The following is a 16,512-nucleotide window of genomic DNA, read 5'->3' on the forward strand; positions in this document are numbered from 1 at the left end:
ATGTACCCGTTGTTGGAGGTCATGCTGGAATAACCATCATTCCTCTCATTTCACAGGTGAGGAAGAACTGTATTATTTTTTTAATAAGCATGTAAAGTATTTTATCATAAAGTCCCCTCTAAACGAACTGTGAAATGTTTCTTCTTTCATTAAAATACCTGAGTTTGAAATACTGAATGCAGCATTTTGAACAGTAGCAATTTTTAGAGTATTCCATGTTTTCATTAGGTGATTTATATCAACAGGTTAAAATCCCAAGAAAATGTCCAAAAAATGTAGACTCTGGTGCTGTTTACACTAGTGTGTTTTCATGTTAATACTGCGTTATAGAATGAAAACGCTCCTCATCCAGACTCCTTTTTATTGCGTTTCAAAAAAATGATTTTGTTCCACACTATACGGTCTAAAACCAATCATAGGTGACCATTCACACTCGCTGAGCATTTGAATATTTTGCCGGCACCTGTATTTCCAGTCTACTGCTTGTGTAATAGTCATATGAGAGGGAACCATATGCAATAGTTCAGAAGACCAGCCAGAGAGCGATTTATGGATTGCCATACCTCTGTTTTCAAAAGTCTGTGTTTCAGTCGATCTACACTAAAATAGAACACCAGCATTTCCGAACTAAAAAGGGTCTTTAGGCCTTTTCCAAATGTTTTTTTCAAGGTGCTGGAATTATGTAGACACCAAGCATAAGCAGAAAAAATAAACAAAATAAATACACAGTGTAAATGACACCTCAGGGCCACACTTTGCTATTACGTAGCCGGTTTGTAGTTTAAAGTTGTTTTTACTACACTAATGAACCCAAACTCAAAAACGTACCTGGAATATGAGTTTATTTAAAATGAAGTCACTCCCAGTAGTTCTTCGAAAATGATTTTTTTTTTCTAACCGCTTTAATTACACTGGGTCTTCATTGGGTCTGCTGGTATTTCGTAGCCCCGCCCACTATGCAGTATCATTGGCTTCATTCGAAATCGCACACTCTTAAGCCGCGGTCACCCTATACTTACTGCCCAATAGACTTCCATTCATTCGTGCGAATACAGCAAACCGAAAATGCAAGTTCGTGCAACACGTTTCACATGCCGCTACATTCTAGTTCAAGCTTGTTGAACTCTGACCTGTGAAATTACATCACTTGATTGCGTGAGACCAATATAAGATCAAAACATGAGCCCTCTGTAAATAATTGTAAAATATGGAGCAATCTGTCGCTCTGTCGATATCTAATCATCATCCGCGCCGTATGAATTTCGCATACTCAAACTGTAGTGCAGGGATGGGCAAACTCTGTCCTGGAGGGCCCGTGTCTTGCACAGTTTAGCTCCAACACTAATCAAACACACCTGAACAAGCTGATCAGTGTCTTCAAGATCACTAGAAATCTACAAGCAGGTGTGTTTGATTAGAGTTGGAACAAAACTCTGCAGGGACACCGGCCCTCGAGTATCAAGTTTGCCCATCCCTGCTCTAGTGTGACCATGGCTTTACTAAACATTAGGTGAAAAGCAACGTGACTAATCTTTGTTTTATGTTGTGGTTTTGATTTATTTATAATGATTGTCAAATAGTTGACGATTTTTCATATGGTCACAGCGGTTTGCTGTCCAGATGTTGTTGATTGATATTTTTTCCCCATGTTGTTTTCAGTGCACTCCTAAGGTTGAGTTCCCTGCAGATCAGCTCTCTGCTTTGACAGGCAGGATCCAGGAAGCAGGAACTGAGGTTGTGAAGGCTAAAGCTGGTGCAGGTGAGAGCTGAACTGTTTTTTTAAATTAATAAAATGCTCTAAACTAGAGGTGTTCAAACATGGTCCTAGAGGACCTGTGTTCTGCATATTTTAGTTTTAACCCCAGTTAAACACACCTGATCCAGAAAATTAAGCTCTTTCTAGGTATACTAAAAACTTTCAGGCAGGTGTGTTGAAGGAAGTTGGAGCTAAACTATTCAGGACACCAGCCCTCCAGGACTGAGTTTGGACACCCCTGCTCCCAACATTGTCACTGACGTTTAAAGATGGAGTGTTTTCTGGATGAATAAAGTGCTCTAAACATTTTGTCACTGATGGTTGATGATTGACAGTGTTTTCTAGATGAATTAGGCGCTCTAAAGCTTTTCTTTTGTCACTGACATTTTATAATGGCGATCCTCTGGAATATGAATTTTAATCTTTAAACTTAATACATCTATGTTCATAGGCTCTGCCACTCTGTCCATGGCCTATGCTGGAGCCAGGTTCACATTCTCCCTCCTCGATGCCATGAATGGAAAAGAGGGTGTTGTTGAATGCTCATTTGTGAGATCTGAGGAAACCGAATGCAAATATTTCTCTACACCTCTTCTGCTCGGGGTGAGTCTAAATAGATGCTCCTTTTTAGATATTACTTCATCTTATTTTAAAGCGGTAGTTCACTCAAAATATACAATTGTCATCATTTACTCACTCTTGACTTGTTCCAAACCAGTTTGAGTTGTCTTTTTGTTTTATTCTGCTAAACACAACAGAAGATATTTTGAAGAAAGCTGAAAACCTGTAACCATTGACATTTATAATAGGAGAGACCAATATTATGGAAGTCGATGATTACAGATTTCCAACAATTTTCAAATTTCACCAGAGCATGTAAGGTCCCATTTATACTAACATGTTTTAGTTTTAAAACACTTAAGTTTTGCTACGGTTACACCATCCGTCCACACTACACCAAAGTTTTCGAGCACCAAAAACGGAGCGTTTTGAAAACGCAGATTTTTAAAAGCTGCTGCTCTGTGTTAGTGTGGATGGAGGGAAAACGGACACATCTGAAAACAGAAGTGAGCCTGCAGACATTAGATCGGGTCTTTTTCCTCAAAATGAAGCAGCCTACACACAAGGAAAGGATGCAGGACTGAACTGTAAGTTCAGAATTCGCAAGTTTGATATGGAAAACAAACTCCAGAGGACACATCGGGTAAATCTTCAAAGGGAACGGTGTACTTTATAACCTTATTCACATCATCCTTGCTATGTTGTTTCACTGTCTTAACACCAAAAATGAAAACATGATATGAGGAGCTGCTATTTTCATTTTGATATTAGCAACTTAACAGACACCAAACATGTTAAGGCATCGTGTAGCTACATATTTAATGACCGTCATCTTCACTGTGTGCATATTATTAACAAAACGGAGCCTGTAACACAAAAGCGAAACACACTTTTTATTTTGATGAATGTATCAGTTTTAATAATCAGTAATGGCCATTTATAAAAGTATAACATACAAAAAGTTTTTAGATTATAGGAATTAAATGCAAGCAAACAGTCAAATGTGCAGAATCTGTGTCCGCGGTTACATTAATTAATATATTAATTAATATATTAACTTTATCTTTGCGCTCAGCCAAAATGCGTTACCTGAGAACAAGTAGGCTAATAGATTCAAAAGACCAAAGTCAGGGAATATGTCAGATGTAATATTTAATTCATCTTGTTGTCTACATTTAACAAATATAGAGATAAGATCCAGTGGTAGATCCTTGATAATTTATCCAATATGCGCAGCTCTCAACTGGGTAGATGTGCTCAAAGCACCTGCTGACTGCCTGGAGCTCAGATGCACGCATACTCTGCTGTGCATGCCAGAGTGTGTGTGTGGTCGCATGATGTGTTTTTAGAGGTATAGTGTGGATTGAGGGGCTGTTCAGAAGCGCTAGGTGAAACGCCAGTGTGGATGTGGATTGTTTTCATTCTAAAACACTGTTTTAAAACTAAAACGTATTAGTGTATACAGGGCCTAAATCAAGTTGGTTTGGAATTATCAATTTAAGAGCACACAAGGTCAGAATAATAATGATCTGTTAAATATAGCTTTTATGCGTTTTTAAAATATTAAAAGAAAATCTTTCTCTCTTTCCAGAAAAATGGCATTGAAAAGAACCTTGGCCTTGGGAAGCTCTCTGCATTTGAGGAGAAGCTTGTGGCTGATGCCATGACTGAGCTGAAGGGCTCCATCAAGAAAGGAGAAGACTTTGTAGCAAACATGAAGTGATCTGCGACTGGTGCACTACCTGTGAAATGTCATTTATTTATGAAGCTGAGTCGTCATTCATCAACAGGGTTCCCAAAATATGTATTTTCATCATGCTCAAAGATGCAGATTAAATTGGTCCAAACCAGCCATCAATAAAAACGGTTTATCAACTGAGCTAAATCTTTTGCTTTTAAGTTCACACCATTCATAATGTTGCTATTTTTCTTTGAGGTCTTGACCTGTGTTCTGTTGTTGTTGATAAAAAAAAAAGCACTTTGAACGACTCTTAAATCAATGTGAATGAGTTTTACATAAACAGAAATGGCTCTGAGTAATCGTACTGTCAGTGTTATTTTTCTAAACAAAGATCCACTGTCTAATCTTCATTCAAGCCTCTTTCTTTCTTTATATAGAATTATTATAGACTTTGTGGTCTATATTGACATGGTTACATTAAGCGGTTGTAGATTTCTCAGATACACCTGCATATCTCCCATTACACCACATACCAAATGTGCTCTTTTATGTTGATTTTTTTTTTTGGTGATGGTAAATTTACTGTCTTGTTTAAAGAAACCAGTTTGATGGTATTTGAGCTTTGAGGCATAGTGTGTTACCCTGCTGGAAGTAGCTATTGTGGTCTTCAAAAGATGGACCTTATATCGTCCACAACAATACTTTGATATGCTTTAAATGGTGTTCATTTTTATGCCAAGAAAGTGAATAAACCACACTACACTATTACACAACAAGTGCCTTGTGTATACAAAGTTGCTTATAAAAAATGTTTCACCACCAAAAAGATTCATTTATAGGTAGTTTGTCTTTATAAAGAATGCATGTTTGTGTGTGTGTATGTGTGTGTGTATATATACATATATATATATATATATATATATATATATGTATATATATATGTGTGTGTGTGTGTGTTTAACAACATTGTTAATGCCACAAGGGGCAATTAGATTAGGGCAGACATTAGATATAATAATAGATTAGGGCAATTAGATTACACAGCAGACACATACAGAGACAAATCACTTACAATATTAAAAAAACAATACAGCATGCTTCATAAGTATAATAATACTACAAAAAACTACAGCAATAAGGAAAGCCCACATAATAAAAAAATTAAAAGTTGCTTATTTAAGGTTATAATCTCTATATATGAAGGCGATTCTTGTCTTTCTCGGAGTGAGGAGAACCAGCATAAAGGGAATTAGGCTTAATCTACTCTCAATATAGGTAGTATTAAAAGTTCTCTGTATATTTTCTTCTCCACAGGAACATACATTATCTGATTCACTTTAACAGCTTCTGAGTTCTGCTGGAACTTTAATGTGGTATCAAAGATTGTGCCATGAGACTTCTGTACCCTTTCTACATGTTTTCCATTAAAATACTACGCTTTTCAGTTACCATCTTATTTTTTCGTATACACACAGTAGTCAACACTAGATCAAATCCTTTCTTCAATTTTGTCAAATTGTGCGTGACTATTTTGAGGGATGTAAACAATATTGGTTCTAACGTATTTCCTCTTTTACATTTTTCATTTCTGTATCTTCAAAGAATCCAAAAAGGTACAAATATTGATAAATAATGTTATGTTATTATTGAATTGGCTCTTGTTGGTTATTAAATAGTTAGACAACAAGCTGGAAATATTCATGGGCTAATGGCATCACCACATTGAAATTGTCTATAGCAGTCTTGTATTCAAACATCAGCAGCTTACACGGTTTAAATCAATGAGCACATCCGAGCAAACATTATTAGTTCAAGTTAAAGTCTGCACTTGAGTTTGATGGTCACACTTTACAATAAGGTTTCATTTTTTAATGTATTCACTATATGATTATGGTCTCTTCGTGTAGTTTTCTACATTTGATTAAAGAAGGTTGAATCAAACGTTATTTTTATTATGTAAAACATAACTGTCAGACGAAATATTTCGAGAATTTGTTTGTCTCACGTTGGCTTATTTGAATTAAGTTTGGTAATTTGCATACGTGGTGACGAGCGGAAACTACCTGCCACCAATCACTACAAGCAGTCCATACGAAAACATCTCCGAGGCTGCGCGGTGCTAGTTAACAAAAATTGACCGCTTCCATGATTTATCCGTTTAAGTACATTTATATTATTTTAATCAATACACTTTGGATTTAAACAGTAAGGTTTGTAGCGGTACAGGACGTTAAATTATGGGTGGTTTAACGGAAGAGCGTGTGCGCGTGGTGGCGATCATTCAGGCGCTCAAAGCTGTCGGAATTCGCGTGAAAAACTGGAAAAATTTTCTAAATGGAAATTCAAACTGCGAACAAACCTTGTGTCAGGTATAAACCCCATTTGCAAGGATGGGCATTTATTCGATGTCTAATAAGTGTAGTGGAATTTACAGATGCTGAATTTGTCTCTCAGGAGAACGCGTCCCAACGCTTTGCTTTTGGACGTGACCTGCACTTGCTCCCTCAGCATGACCTGCCTGACAATGGCGGTACAGTACCTCGGTATGTTTAATAACATCACTTGTTTATTAGATAACGAAATCTGAAGCTGGCTTTTACATATGTGACAGTAGTTGACAGATTCTTGTGCTGGTTTTCAGGTTCTTGGTTGAGGCCTGTGTGTTTCTGTCACAGCATCTCAATACAGAGGGTCTTTTCAGGAAGACTGGATCTCTTACTCGGATCAGAGCTCTGAGGGTAAGTTAAAATCAGTCAAAATGTCACTGACAAGTGTTAAATTTATGCAGTAATTTATGTTACACCAGTTTTTCTGATAATGATTAACGTTAATTTATTTAAACAAAAAAACAACAGTATAATAAAAATATTAGTATCAGATAAAGTAAAGTTAACTGTTGTCTAATTTTATATATTTAACGTGTATGTTTTTCCTGTGATGATAAAGCTGATTATTTACCATCATTATACCAGTCTGTAGTGTCACACAACCCTTTAGAAACTGTCTAATGTTTTGCTTTCATCTTGAAGAAACTTCTTTTTATCAATGTTGAAAACTGTTGTGCTGCTTAAAGTTTTTGTTTAAACCACAATACTTATCACTGTAATGGAAAGATGCCAAATTTTATTCAGCAAGGATGTATTAAACTGGCTTTAATTTCAGTAAAGATTAATACCATAAGTTATTTTAAATAAAAGCAGATCTTTTGAACATTGCATTGATTAAAAAAGTGTTTTCTAAAAGAAAGATAAGCTGTAAAAACTAATTTCAATATTGGAAATACAAAGAACTATTATCATTAGGGGACCAGCAACAACTTGGCATCAAATCTGCATATTGAGATGTTTTTCGAAGGGTCTTATGACAAGATTTGGCATCACAAAGTAACCTTTAAAGGGTCACGAAACACCAAAACACATTTTTTGAGATGTTGACAGTCGTATTTGTGTCCCACACTGCTAAAAACACCATTAGGACACTTATTTCACTAAAAAGTGAAAATTGGTTGTTTTTGCGTTATTTCAAGTAAATTCGTACTCCTGGTTTAAAACAAATTTTTTAAGCTGCGTCACGGCCATGAGATCTTAGCGTGTATTCCAGCGTGTTGATTGGACGTCTGTACCTGGGAGTACCGTATTACGTCTCTGAGTGTGCTGCATAAATTCATGAGTCAGACTTGGTTCAAACCAATCAATGTGCGCTCTATTGTGTATGCGTGCAACTTCATTAATACACATGCTAGCTTCGAAGACATTTTGTATCTGAAATAGTGTTTAAACTGCAGAGAGACGACAAGTTGTGTTGCCAAAAGAAGTGGGGAAAGAATATGAATTATTTGGAGATACGGGTCGTCAGTGTTGCGTTTATAATTTGCTGCAACGAAGGTTTTGTTTTAATTTTCCAGCTATCAGTGCACACGACACGTGGCAGAAATGCGTTTGTACGGAACATTTTTTTACTCGAGAGCTTTTCGCATCTGGAAATTGTGAAATCTGAATTTGCTGCTCGTCTCCTTTAAAAAAAGACGCAGCTCCAGTATGTGTTAATAGTCCTGCCTCGACAGATTTGGTAAGTGTGTGCGATCAGTGCCCTCTCTTTGTTCAGTCAGATAGCAAAGTTATAGTTGGTATCGTCAGCAGTACTCTTTCAGTGTTTAAAGACAGACCATAGTCAAAATGATTTCTAAGTTACTTAAGTTTACATTAATATCGCTACAATATAATGGGCTGAAAGATCTGTAATGCTGCTTTCTGAGTGTAAACGTGAACACTGCAAGCAAGCTATTGCGACCGTCGTGTTTAATTTTCGCCGCATTTTGTGACAGGATAGTCTATACCAGTGTTTCTCAACTGGTGGGTCGCGGAGTGTGTGGTCAAAAAAAATAAGTTTAATTTTAAGCTTATTTTGACTTTTATTTTGAAATGCGTGCACAACAACAGTACTGTTTGACATGTGAAATTTCATTTAATTAAAGCTACAAATGCACATGTATGACCCTGAATATGTAAAGCATGGATTTAAATATTTGACAAGAAAAAAAAAAGACTTAAAGCCTCAGTGTGTCATAGGTAGTGAGGTGCTCTCACAAGTGAGCATGAAACCTTCTAAATTAAAACAACATGTTTTATTAACAGTTCAGTTTTAGTTAACGGTAACTGAACATTTCCTTGCCCTAACCACTGTTTGCAGTATTTTTTGTTTTTACTTTGTAATTTTTCTATAATTTGACACATTTTGTTAAACGACAGCAATAAAATATAGTTTATTTGTAATTGTTTTTTTCATGATTTATCAGTCAATACTTGTGTATGGTAACAAATAAATACAAATTAATTATAATTCCTAAAATTGTATTTTAGTTCCTGAAAATTTGGGTCGCGGCTTGATGACCATGTAAAAATGTGGGTCCCATGGCCAAACCAGTTGAGAACCCCTGGTCTATACAAACACGGCCTTCCGACCTGCCGAGTCCATCTGAGTTACAGAGAAATGCAGAGTTTTTTTTCTCTTTTAAAACGTGCGGTATCAAACATTCCACCATCATTAAACAGTCACTGTCTTTCTCCCCTGCGTGTGTGTTTGTTTTTCCTCTGTGAAATTCAGCGCATGCCCAAATGGAAACTCCCATTTTTATTCAAATCCCCTTTTCCCTTATCGACACTCCCACCCAAACAGAGCTAGACACACCCACTTTCCTGACCTTTTCCAAACTAGAGGTGTGAAAACACCCTGCTGAAACGAGTGGTTTCATGGCCCTTTAAATATATATTGAAATATATATATATTTTCATAATATTACAGTTTTGATGTATTTCTTAATAAATACACGTTTCCTGGAGGAAAATATGAAACTTTAAAACACTGACAAATGTAATCATGCCTAACATTTTAGACGTAGTGTACACCTAAAACGCAAATAGCACTTTAACATGTTTAAAATGATCTGCAGTAACACGAATACCAAATGCTTTTCGTTCATAGGCAGATCTGGAGCAGGGAAAGCCAGTTTTCCTTCCGCCACATTCATCCCTCCTGCAGGCCAGTGATGTTGCCTCTCTCATCAAGCAGTTCCTGCGTGAGCTGTCATCGCCCCTCATCCCTACAGACCTTCAGATCCCCCTGATTCAGGCTCAGGGGCTTGAGATGACACATGACCAGGAGGGGGCCAGAAACAGAACAACTCTTCTTATAACAGCTTTGTTTCCTTCATCCAACGCTTGTGCACTCCGATATCTCTGCACTTTTCTGCGTCAAGTTGCAGACAGGTTTTACATTTGTTTGCTGTTTGGGAAAAAGAAAAAAGCAGCGTACTCCTGAATGTCATTTGGTAGGGCACATTTGGTCTTTTATACAGGGTTTCCACAGGTCATGGACATTGTGGAAAGCTCTTTTGGAGAAATTGAATCGGGAATAATTTTTTTAAAATTAAATTCTTTAACAGAGCTCTTATCTCTTAACACAAGTACAACAGTTTTTGTTTGACATTCAAACGCAAATGAATGCTTCAAAGTAAAGACAAAAATAAAAGGAATTTATAAAGCAAATTTAGAAAGACAATCACTAAGTATCCTCAAGAAAATTCCAGAGGGATGACCAAATGTGCCAGAACATATCAGTGTTTTCCAGTGGTAAAGGTCTGGTTGCCTGACTCAGCCCCATATTGGCTGAATGTATCTGAGCTGCTGACCATCAAAAATCAGGGAATTTTTATATATATTATTTGTCCTTGAATTAGAATATCAGGGATTTGTGTTGTTGTTTATCAAAGTAATTTTTCTATACTGTATTTGTATCCTCTTATGCTGTTTTGATGCCTATTGTAATCATGATATACTATGTTTCACTTCCATTTTATTCCTTTTACACACAGAAAATTGTCAGCAAGTAAATGCTCTCACCAGTCTATAAATTTAGCATTTTAGTCAAAGTCAAGGAATTTTATATTTGATTTAAAGTGGGAATCGTGTTTATAGACTTTGGATCTGTGCAAATGATAAATGAGTCTGATTTGTTTGTAATATTAGAGATAAAGGGATCATTCATCCAAAAATAACAATTCCCTAATTGCTCAGCCTCAAGTGGTTTCAAACCTTTATGCGTTACTTTTTTCTGTGGTACCTAAAAGAAGGTATCTAGAAGAAAGCTGGAAATCAGTAACCATTGACTTTCATAGTAGCCAAAACAAATACTATGGAATTAAATAGCTGCCGGTTTCCAGCCTTCCTCTGAATATCTCCTTTTGTGTTCAACAGAAGAAAAAAGACCCAAAACAAGTTTGTAATAAATGACAGAGTAAATAATGACAGAATTTCCAGTTTTGAACTGTCCCTTTATGTTGGCTGAATTGTTAAATGTGATACTTAATCTTAGACAAACGCATAGTAAAGAAGCTCATTTCCTCATTTGTCTTTGTTCAGATGCAGTGAGAACAGAATGGATGCAAGCAGCCTGGCTGTTGTTATTGCTCCTAACCTGCTGCAGTGTCCAACACAACCCAACAAACTCACTCTGGACACTGAGAAACATTTAGACCAGCAGACCTCAGTGATCAAATCACTCATTCTTAATGCAGATCGCATTGGTAATTATGTATAAGATTAGCATTAACAATTAGTTACTCATCCTTTGCTGGTTGCAGCAATAGGTTGATAAGTTTATTTGGGCAAACTAAATATCTAAGTGAACTTTGTCTTTTCAGGTGTTGTTCCATCATGTCTGCTGGAGCCATCAAAATCAACAGGGGGAATTGGGACACCGTCTCCTGTGGGTGGCACTATGTTTAGTAAGAGGACTGGACTCAGTGTTTACAGAAGTCTGAGAAGACAACGAAGGCGAAGTGTTGGTGGTGAGACTTTGATGTGATTGTAATGAAGGCTTTTAGGGCTGCTCATCAGTCTTTTTTCTTTTTTTATAAATCATAACTCTGGGGGTATCATGGTTATTTTTATGAAATCATGTTTATTTTATAACATTTAATGTAAGGTGGATATAAAAAATATTTTTGTTCATCAAATGTTCTTAAAGAAAATGTATATTGAAAATAAACAGCACAGCATTTGATGATAAATGTTTTTAGAACACCAAATCAGCATATTAGATTAATCTTCTTAATGAACTACTAGATTTAATAGTTTGTTAGATTAAAAGATTACTCAGTTTTATCATTTCGCCTGTTTTTTTTATAAATAAAGTTGCAGTTTTAATCAAAAGTTATTCTCTCAGAAATATTTGTAGATGCTTTTTCCAAATTGAAGCCGTGTCGTACTCCCACTGAACCAGCAATTGTCTTGGGTGTCGCATCAGGTGAGCCACAGTATTTTGCATATTTGTAAGCATCTTCTAGTTAGTTATTGTGCCTTAACCAAAAAAAAAAATGATTTGCTCAACAGAGACTCTTCTTTTAAAAAGCCCCACTCCTCAGTCACCAGTTACAGTCAAACGCAAAGCTGCCGAGGAATCTCTTCCTGAGCTTGAAGGATCAGCAAGGAAAAGGTATTTTTCCAACTCATTCATTAATTTTCTTTTCGGCTTAGCCCCTTTATTAATCAGCGGTCGTCACAGCGTAATGAACTGCCAACTTCTCTAGCACATTATTTGCGCAGCGATGCTCTTGCAGTCGCAATCCAACACTGAGAAGCACCCGCACGCTCTTGCACACCAATTTAAAAACTCCACACAGAAACGCCAACTGATCTAGCTGGGGCTCGAACCAGTGACGTTCTTGCTGTGAGGCGATTGTGCTACCCACTGCGCTGCCTGTTGTTTGCAGCTTATTTTTTTATTCAAGTATAAGAGTTGTCTGGTTGTCAGATACCTTCAATAACTAGTTGCAAAAGGCACGTGTTGTGTACAGAAACATATTTCTGTGCTCATATGTTTATTATTGTTTAGGCGGTCTCTGCATGATCTAAGAGAGGACACAACCACAACCATCACCCAAGGTTAATCTGTCTTGTCTATTGATCTGTGTATTTATTAACTTATTATTTAGACTTAATTATGTATTTTACTAGCTTAATTAGTTGGTCTTTGAATAACAAAAAAGTTGGTTTGCATATTTCTAGAGTCTGTAGACAGCCGCAGCCCCCTTGAGGATAATTGTAGTAATGAAGATCCCACTCCCACCACAACCAAAAAGAGAAGCCACACCAGAGATCAGAGGAAATCACTTAAGTACACCATACTGTGCCAGATTTGAAAAACAAATTTTTAGGGATGACGTCTAGTCCTCAAAGAGTGTCAGTCATCTTATCTGTGTGTTCTGGGATTTTCAGGCCTCCAGGACAAGAAGAAAAGGTGAATCGGAGAAGGAAGTCTCTTAGATTTTTTACTGTGTCCAGTGGCAGCAACAGTAGCAATGTAGGTTTTTTTTTTTTTTAACTGATTATGTTTTATCATTGTTTTAACTTTTAGTTGTAATGTTTTAATGATCTGTTTGTATATATGTTTAGCTTTCAGTTTCACCAGCAGACAAAGTCCTTGAAAACGGTTTAGAAGAACAGCCTAACACTAAAAGTGGTGCACCATTTACCAATGCTGAATTATCTTCAAATATACCGTTTATCCTCATTGATGGACCAGAAGGAGGTTTGGTTCCATCTTTATATTTTTTTGAGTGATTTTTATTTGAATCGACATAAACACAAATGAAATTTAAGTGCCATTACATTTTTATTTACATTAGTCTGTTTTGTAAACATTATTTCAGTTAAAAATAAGGGACAGAATTGGTTTTCGATTTTTAATTTTTTATTAATGTAGTGGCTCTAAACTCTGGCCCCAGAGGTTCACTGTTTTGTTTAGCTCAAACTCTAATCAAACACTGCTGAACTAGCCAGTCAAGGTCTTATGTATTACTTTAAAATTTACAGGTGAGTTAAATCGAGGCTGAAGCTAAGCTTTAGGGCCTACTCACACTATGCCATCCAAACCGTGCCCAGGACCGTTACCTGGATCGTTTGAGAAGTGCGAGTGCTCTGAATTGGGCTCAGGCACGGTACGCTTGTGTGTGAGTGCAAAACGTGCCTGAGCCCGAAACTAAAGACGCGACATGACTGTTAAGGGACCGTTTCTTATGGATTTATTAATCATTCTTACTGTTCAATGAACGCAAACTGTTGTAGTTGATTAAAGACTCAAACCCCTTACTGCACAACTGCTGCACCTTCAGCAAACCTCCTAATTCCTGCAGCACGAGGACTTTGAGTGTTTATGAGCGTCAAAAGTGACGGATCTGTTCTGCGAAATATTTGACTGTGTGTCACTGCATATTAAACGACTTAAACAACATGACTGAAGAAATCTCCTCTGTGCTGAACAAGAACGCTTACTGAACAGCGCACCATCGATGATGTAAGCGTGCCAAGGCCGAAATGTAATGTGAGTGCGGGCCGTCAGGGGAGATGGGAGGGGGGACAAGCGTGCATTGGCCCGGTTTAAGGCAACTGTACATAGTGTGAGTACGCCCTTACAAGAAAAATGAGGAAAAACCTTGAAGGTAGTAGTTTAGAATCGTATTTTCTCTCTTGCAAACTAAACATTTTATTTTTATCTTCCAGTTGTTGTTGGAAGTGAGGTGGATGATGACCCGGATCTTCTCAACTGCAGTTTTGCTGAAAGCCCTAATGACTGTCCAAACACAAGATCTGAGGTGTCTTGTATTCAAGGACAGGACAGTGAGGTACCCTGTGATGATGAATGCTGGACCGTACTTGAAAGTGAGAAATTTGAACCATTGGCAGAATGTGAGCTAATACAACCCGTCACTCAACACGAAGGCTTTCAAGTGAATGCAGGCACAGAAGTAAAGAATGAGCCAGAAGTGAAGCAGCTGGAAGAGCAACCACGTAAAGAGTCTAAAAAGGTTAAGAACAGCTTTAAGAACCGATCTCGTCCTCGTAGATCCATAAGCTTGCCTGAGGTGACGCTGGAGTCATGTACTCATGCATTGGCTGATTTAGAAAAGGAAGTAGTTGGAGCCGAACCTGAGATGGAAGACAGCGTCTGGCCAATGTTCGAAAGTCTGACTCTTTCAAATGAACATGACAATGTTACAGCGGAAAAGAAAGTGGGTAGCAAAGAAGCACAAGAGACGAAAGGGAGCGTTAAAACACTTAAAAACTATAAACAAGACAAAATGGCAGATTCAACTCTTGGTTTTAAACGACCCCATCAGCGCTTATCCATGGCTGAGCGACTTCGAGGTTTTAGTGCTTTGACCTTGCTGCTCCGAACCTCCCGTGCAGCACCTCAGTTTCGGGACAAACCACAGGAATCCCTTCAAAAGGCAGCAGCACGACTTAAAAGGCAAGGTGCCCGGAGGTTCGGACGCTCCATCAGTCATGATGGTGTACCAGAGAGAGAAGCAGAGCAGGATCCAGTGGGATCTCCACCGGCAAATCAAGCTTACCTTGGTTTATGCGACGCTAGCCCAGACTCTGGAGTGGAATCAGTTGATCATGAGCCGATCAATGATTTAATTAGTCAGGATATATGTAAGGGGCCACAAAACTCCCCTAAAGCTCAACCGACAAATGAAGTAGACGTCGATTCTCTGATTTCATTCGAAAACCCAAACCAAGATCTGATTTTGTCTGCATCTGACAAAACTGAATGTGAGTTTCAGTGCAAGAAAACCAACCAAGATGTTGAGGAGCTTGATCTTCACAAACTATTGGATCAGAAGTGCCAGATTGGTGGTCAGGAGGAAGATGATTGTCATGATTCAGATGTTCTTACAGAAGTTCTTTCACCAGATATTGCATCTCCAATGTTCCTTCAGGAGATGGTGCCATTGAATCTGTTTGGAGATGTTGATGACTTAAGAAAAGATCAGATCTCTCCTCTGCCTGAAAATGAGAAAGAAAGCCCCTCATGGCTGAACACCACACCTCCATTTGATTTCCAGCCATTTGTTTCTTTGGCACAAGATGGTGTGATTTCTGAAGATGACAGAAGTAACCTACTGCCTTGTGATCTTTCCCCTCCAGTCTTTAAGTTCAAGCGATCGATCACCAGAAGGCGCTACAGAGACTCTCCGCGTTGGCCATCGCATGAGGTGCGCATGTCTGCCTGGAACCCCTTACCTCTTTAAATTCAGTTCTTTTGTTTTTATTGTTTAAATATCAGTTCCTAATTTCTGAGATCTGGATTTATTTGAATATATTTAATTATTATTTATGGAACAGTGCTTTTATTTGTGTTTTACGTTTGTGAACTGTCACAAATTATCTTTGTTCTTAATAAAATCTGTTTTAATAGTTCACTTTTTTGTGTTTTTATTTTATTTTATTTTTTTATACAAGGTATGCCAGGTGTCCTGCATAGTTTAGATCCAACCCCATTCAGACACACCTGGGCTAGCTATTCTAGTAGGTTGGCTAGAAATGTCCTGGCAGGTGTGTGTGGCAAGTTGGAGCTAAACTGTGCAGGACCCCGGCCCTCCAGGACCGGGTTTGGGCACCCCTGCTTTGAAGAGTCAGTTCACACAAAAATGAAAATTATGCTATTAATTCATCACCCTCATGTTGCTCCAATCTCCTGAGATCTTTTTTTCATCCTTGAACACAAATGATAATATTTTGGCTCTGGTTTTCCTTAGGCAGAATTGGTCCAGAGATGCTCCAGAACAGAAACCAAAAACTTTCTCAAAACATTCCATGTGACTTCAGTGGTTCAATTATAATCATATGAAACTCGCTGCAAAAAAAACCACTGTGTGCCAAATAAACTAGAAACAACTATGTTCCACCTCTGACTGACTGCATAGGATTTTCTTATAGTTTTTTTCATGTGATGAACCATTGACTCAAGACAATAGACCAATCAAAAAGGGCTCAAAATGTTAAAAAATGACCATTCGCTTCTTTTGACACAGTAAGCAACAGTCAACCTGAATTGAATAAGCAGGTCATGTTCCTGGATTAACATCTATGTTCCTGGAACAACATTCCAATCAGCCAATCAGAATTAAGGGATATGTTTACCGTTTATGTTAAGTTTAGGTTTACGGTTA

At 37.6% G+C, this 16,512-nt stretch overlaps 2 protein-coding genes across 3 annotated transcripts in view; both read left to right on the forward strand.

The window, feature by feature from the left end:
• The window catches only part of mdh2 (malate dehydrogenase 2, NAD (mitochondrial)), a 172,983-nt gene extending 168,575 nt beyond the window's left edge, over positions 1-4,408 (forward strand). The window contains exons 4-7 of one of the 2 annotated variants that reach the window (XM_068223761.1): positions 1-56; positions 1,660-1,759; positions 2,208-2,359; positions 3,909-4,408. The exon at positions 1-56 is cut by the window's left edge and continues 22 nt beyond it. In XM_068223761.1, coding sequence (XP_068079862.1) covers positions 1-56; positions 1,660-1,759; positions 2,208-2,359; positions 3,909-4,040 — 440 coding nt within the window. In that variant the 3' untranslated portion in view covers positions 4,041-4,408. 2 annotated transcript variants of the gene reach the window in all.
• A 1,658-nt stretch (positions 4,409-6,066) lies between these two features.
• Positions 6,067-15,760, forward strand: zgc:153345. The gene is made up of 13 exons (NM_001077613.2): positions 6,067-6,367; positions 6,453-6,541; positions 6,640-6,736; positions 9,480-9,763; positions 10,916-11,079; positions 11,197-11,343; positions 11,721-11,801; positions 11,888-11,990; positions 12,390-12,439; positions 12,563-12,671; positions 12,773-12,857; positions 12,950-13,085; positions 14,057-15,760. The coding sequence occupies exons 1-13, from the start codon at positions 6,236-6,238 to the stop codon at positions 15,589-15,591; spliced, it is 3,012 nt and encodes a 1,003-aa protein (NP_001071081.2). The 5' UTR covers positions 6,067-6,235; the 3' UTR covers positions 15,592-15,760.
• Positions 15,761-16,512: the final 752 nt, after the last annotated feature.

The sequence above is a fragment of the Danio rerio genome, chromosome 10, assembly GCF_049306965.1.
Source record: "Danio rerio strain Tuebingen ecotype United States chromosome 10, GRCz12tu, whole genome shotgun sequence".
Classification (NCBI taxonomy): Eukaryota; Metazoa; Chordata; class Actinopteri; order Cypriniformes; family Danionidae; genus Danio; species Danio rerio.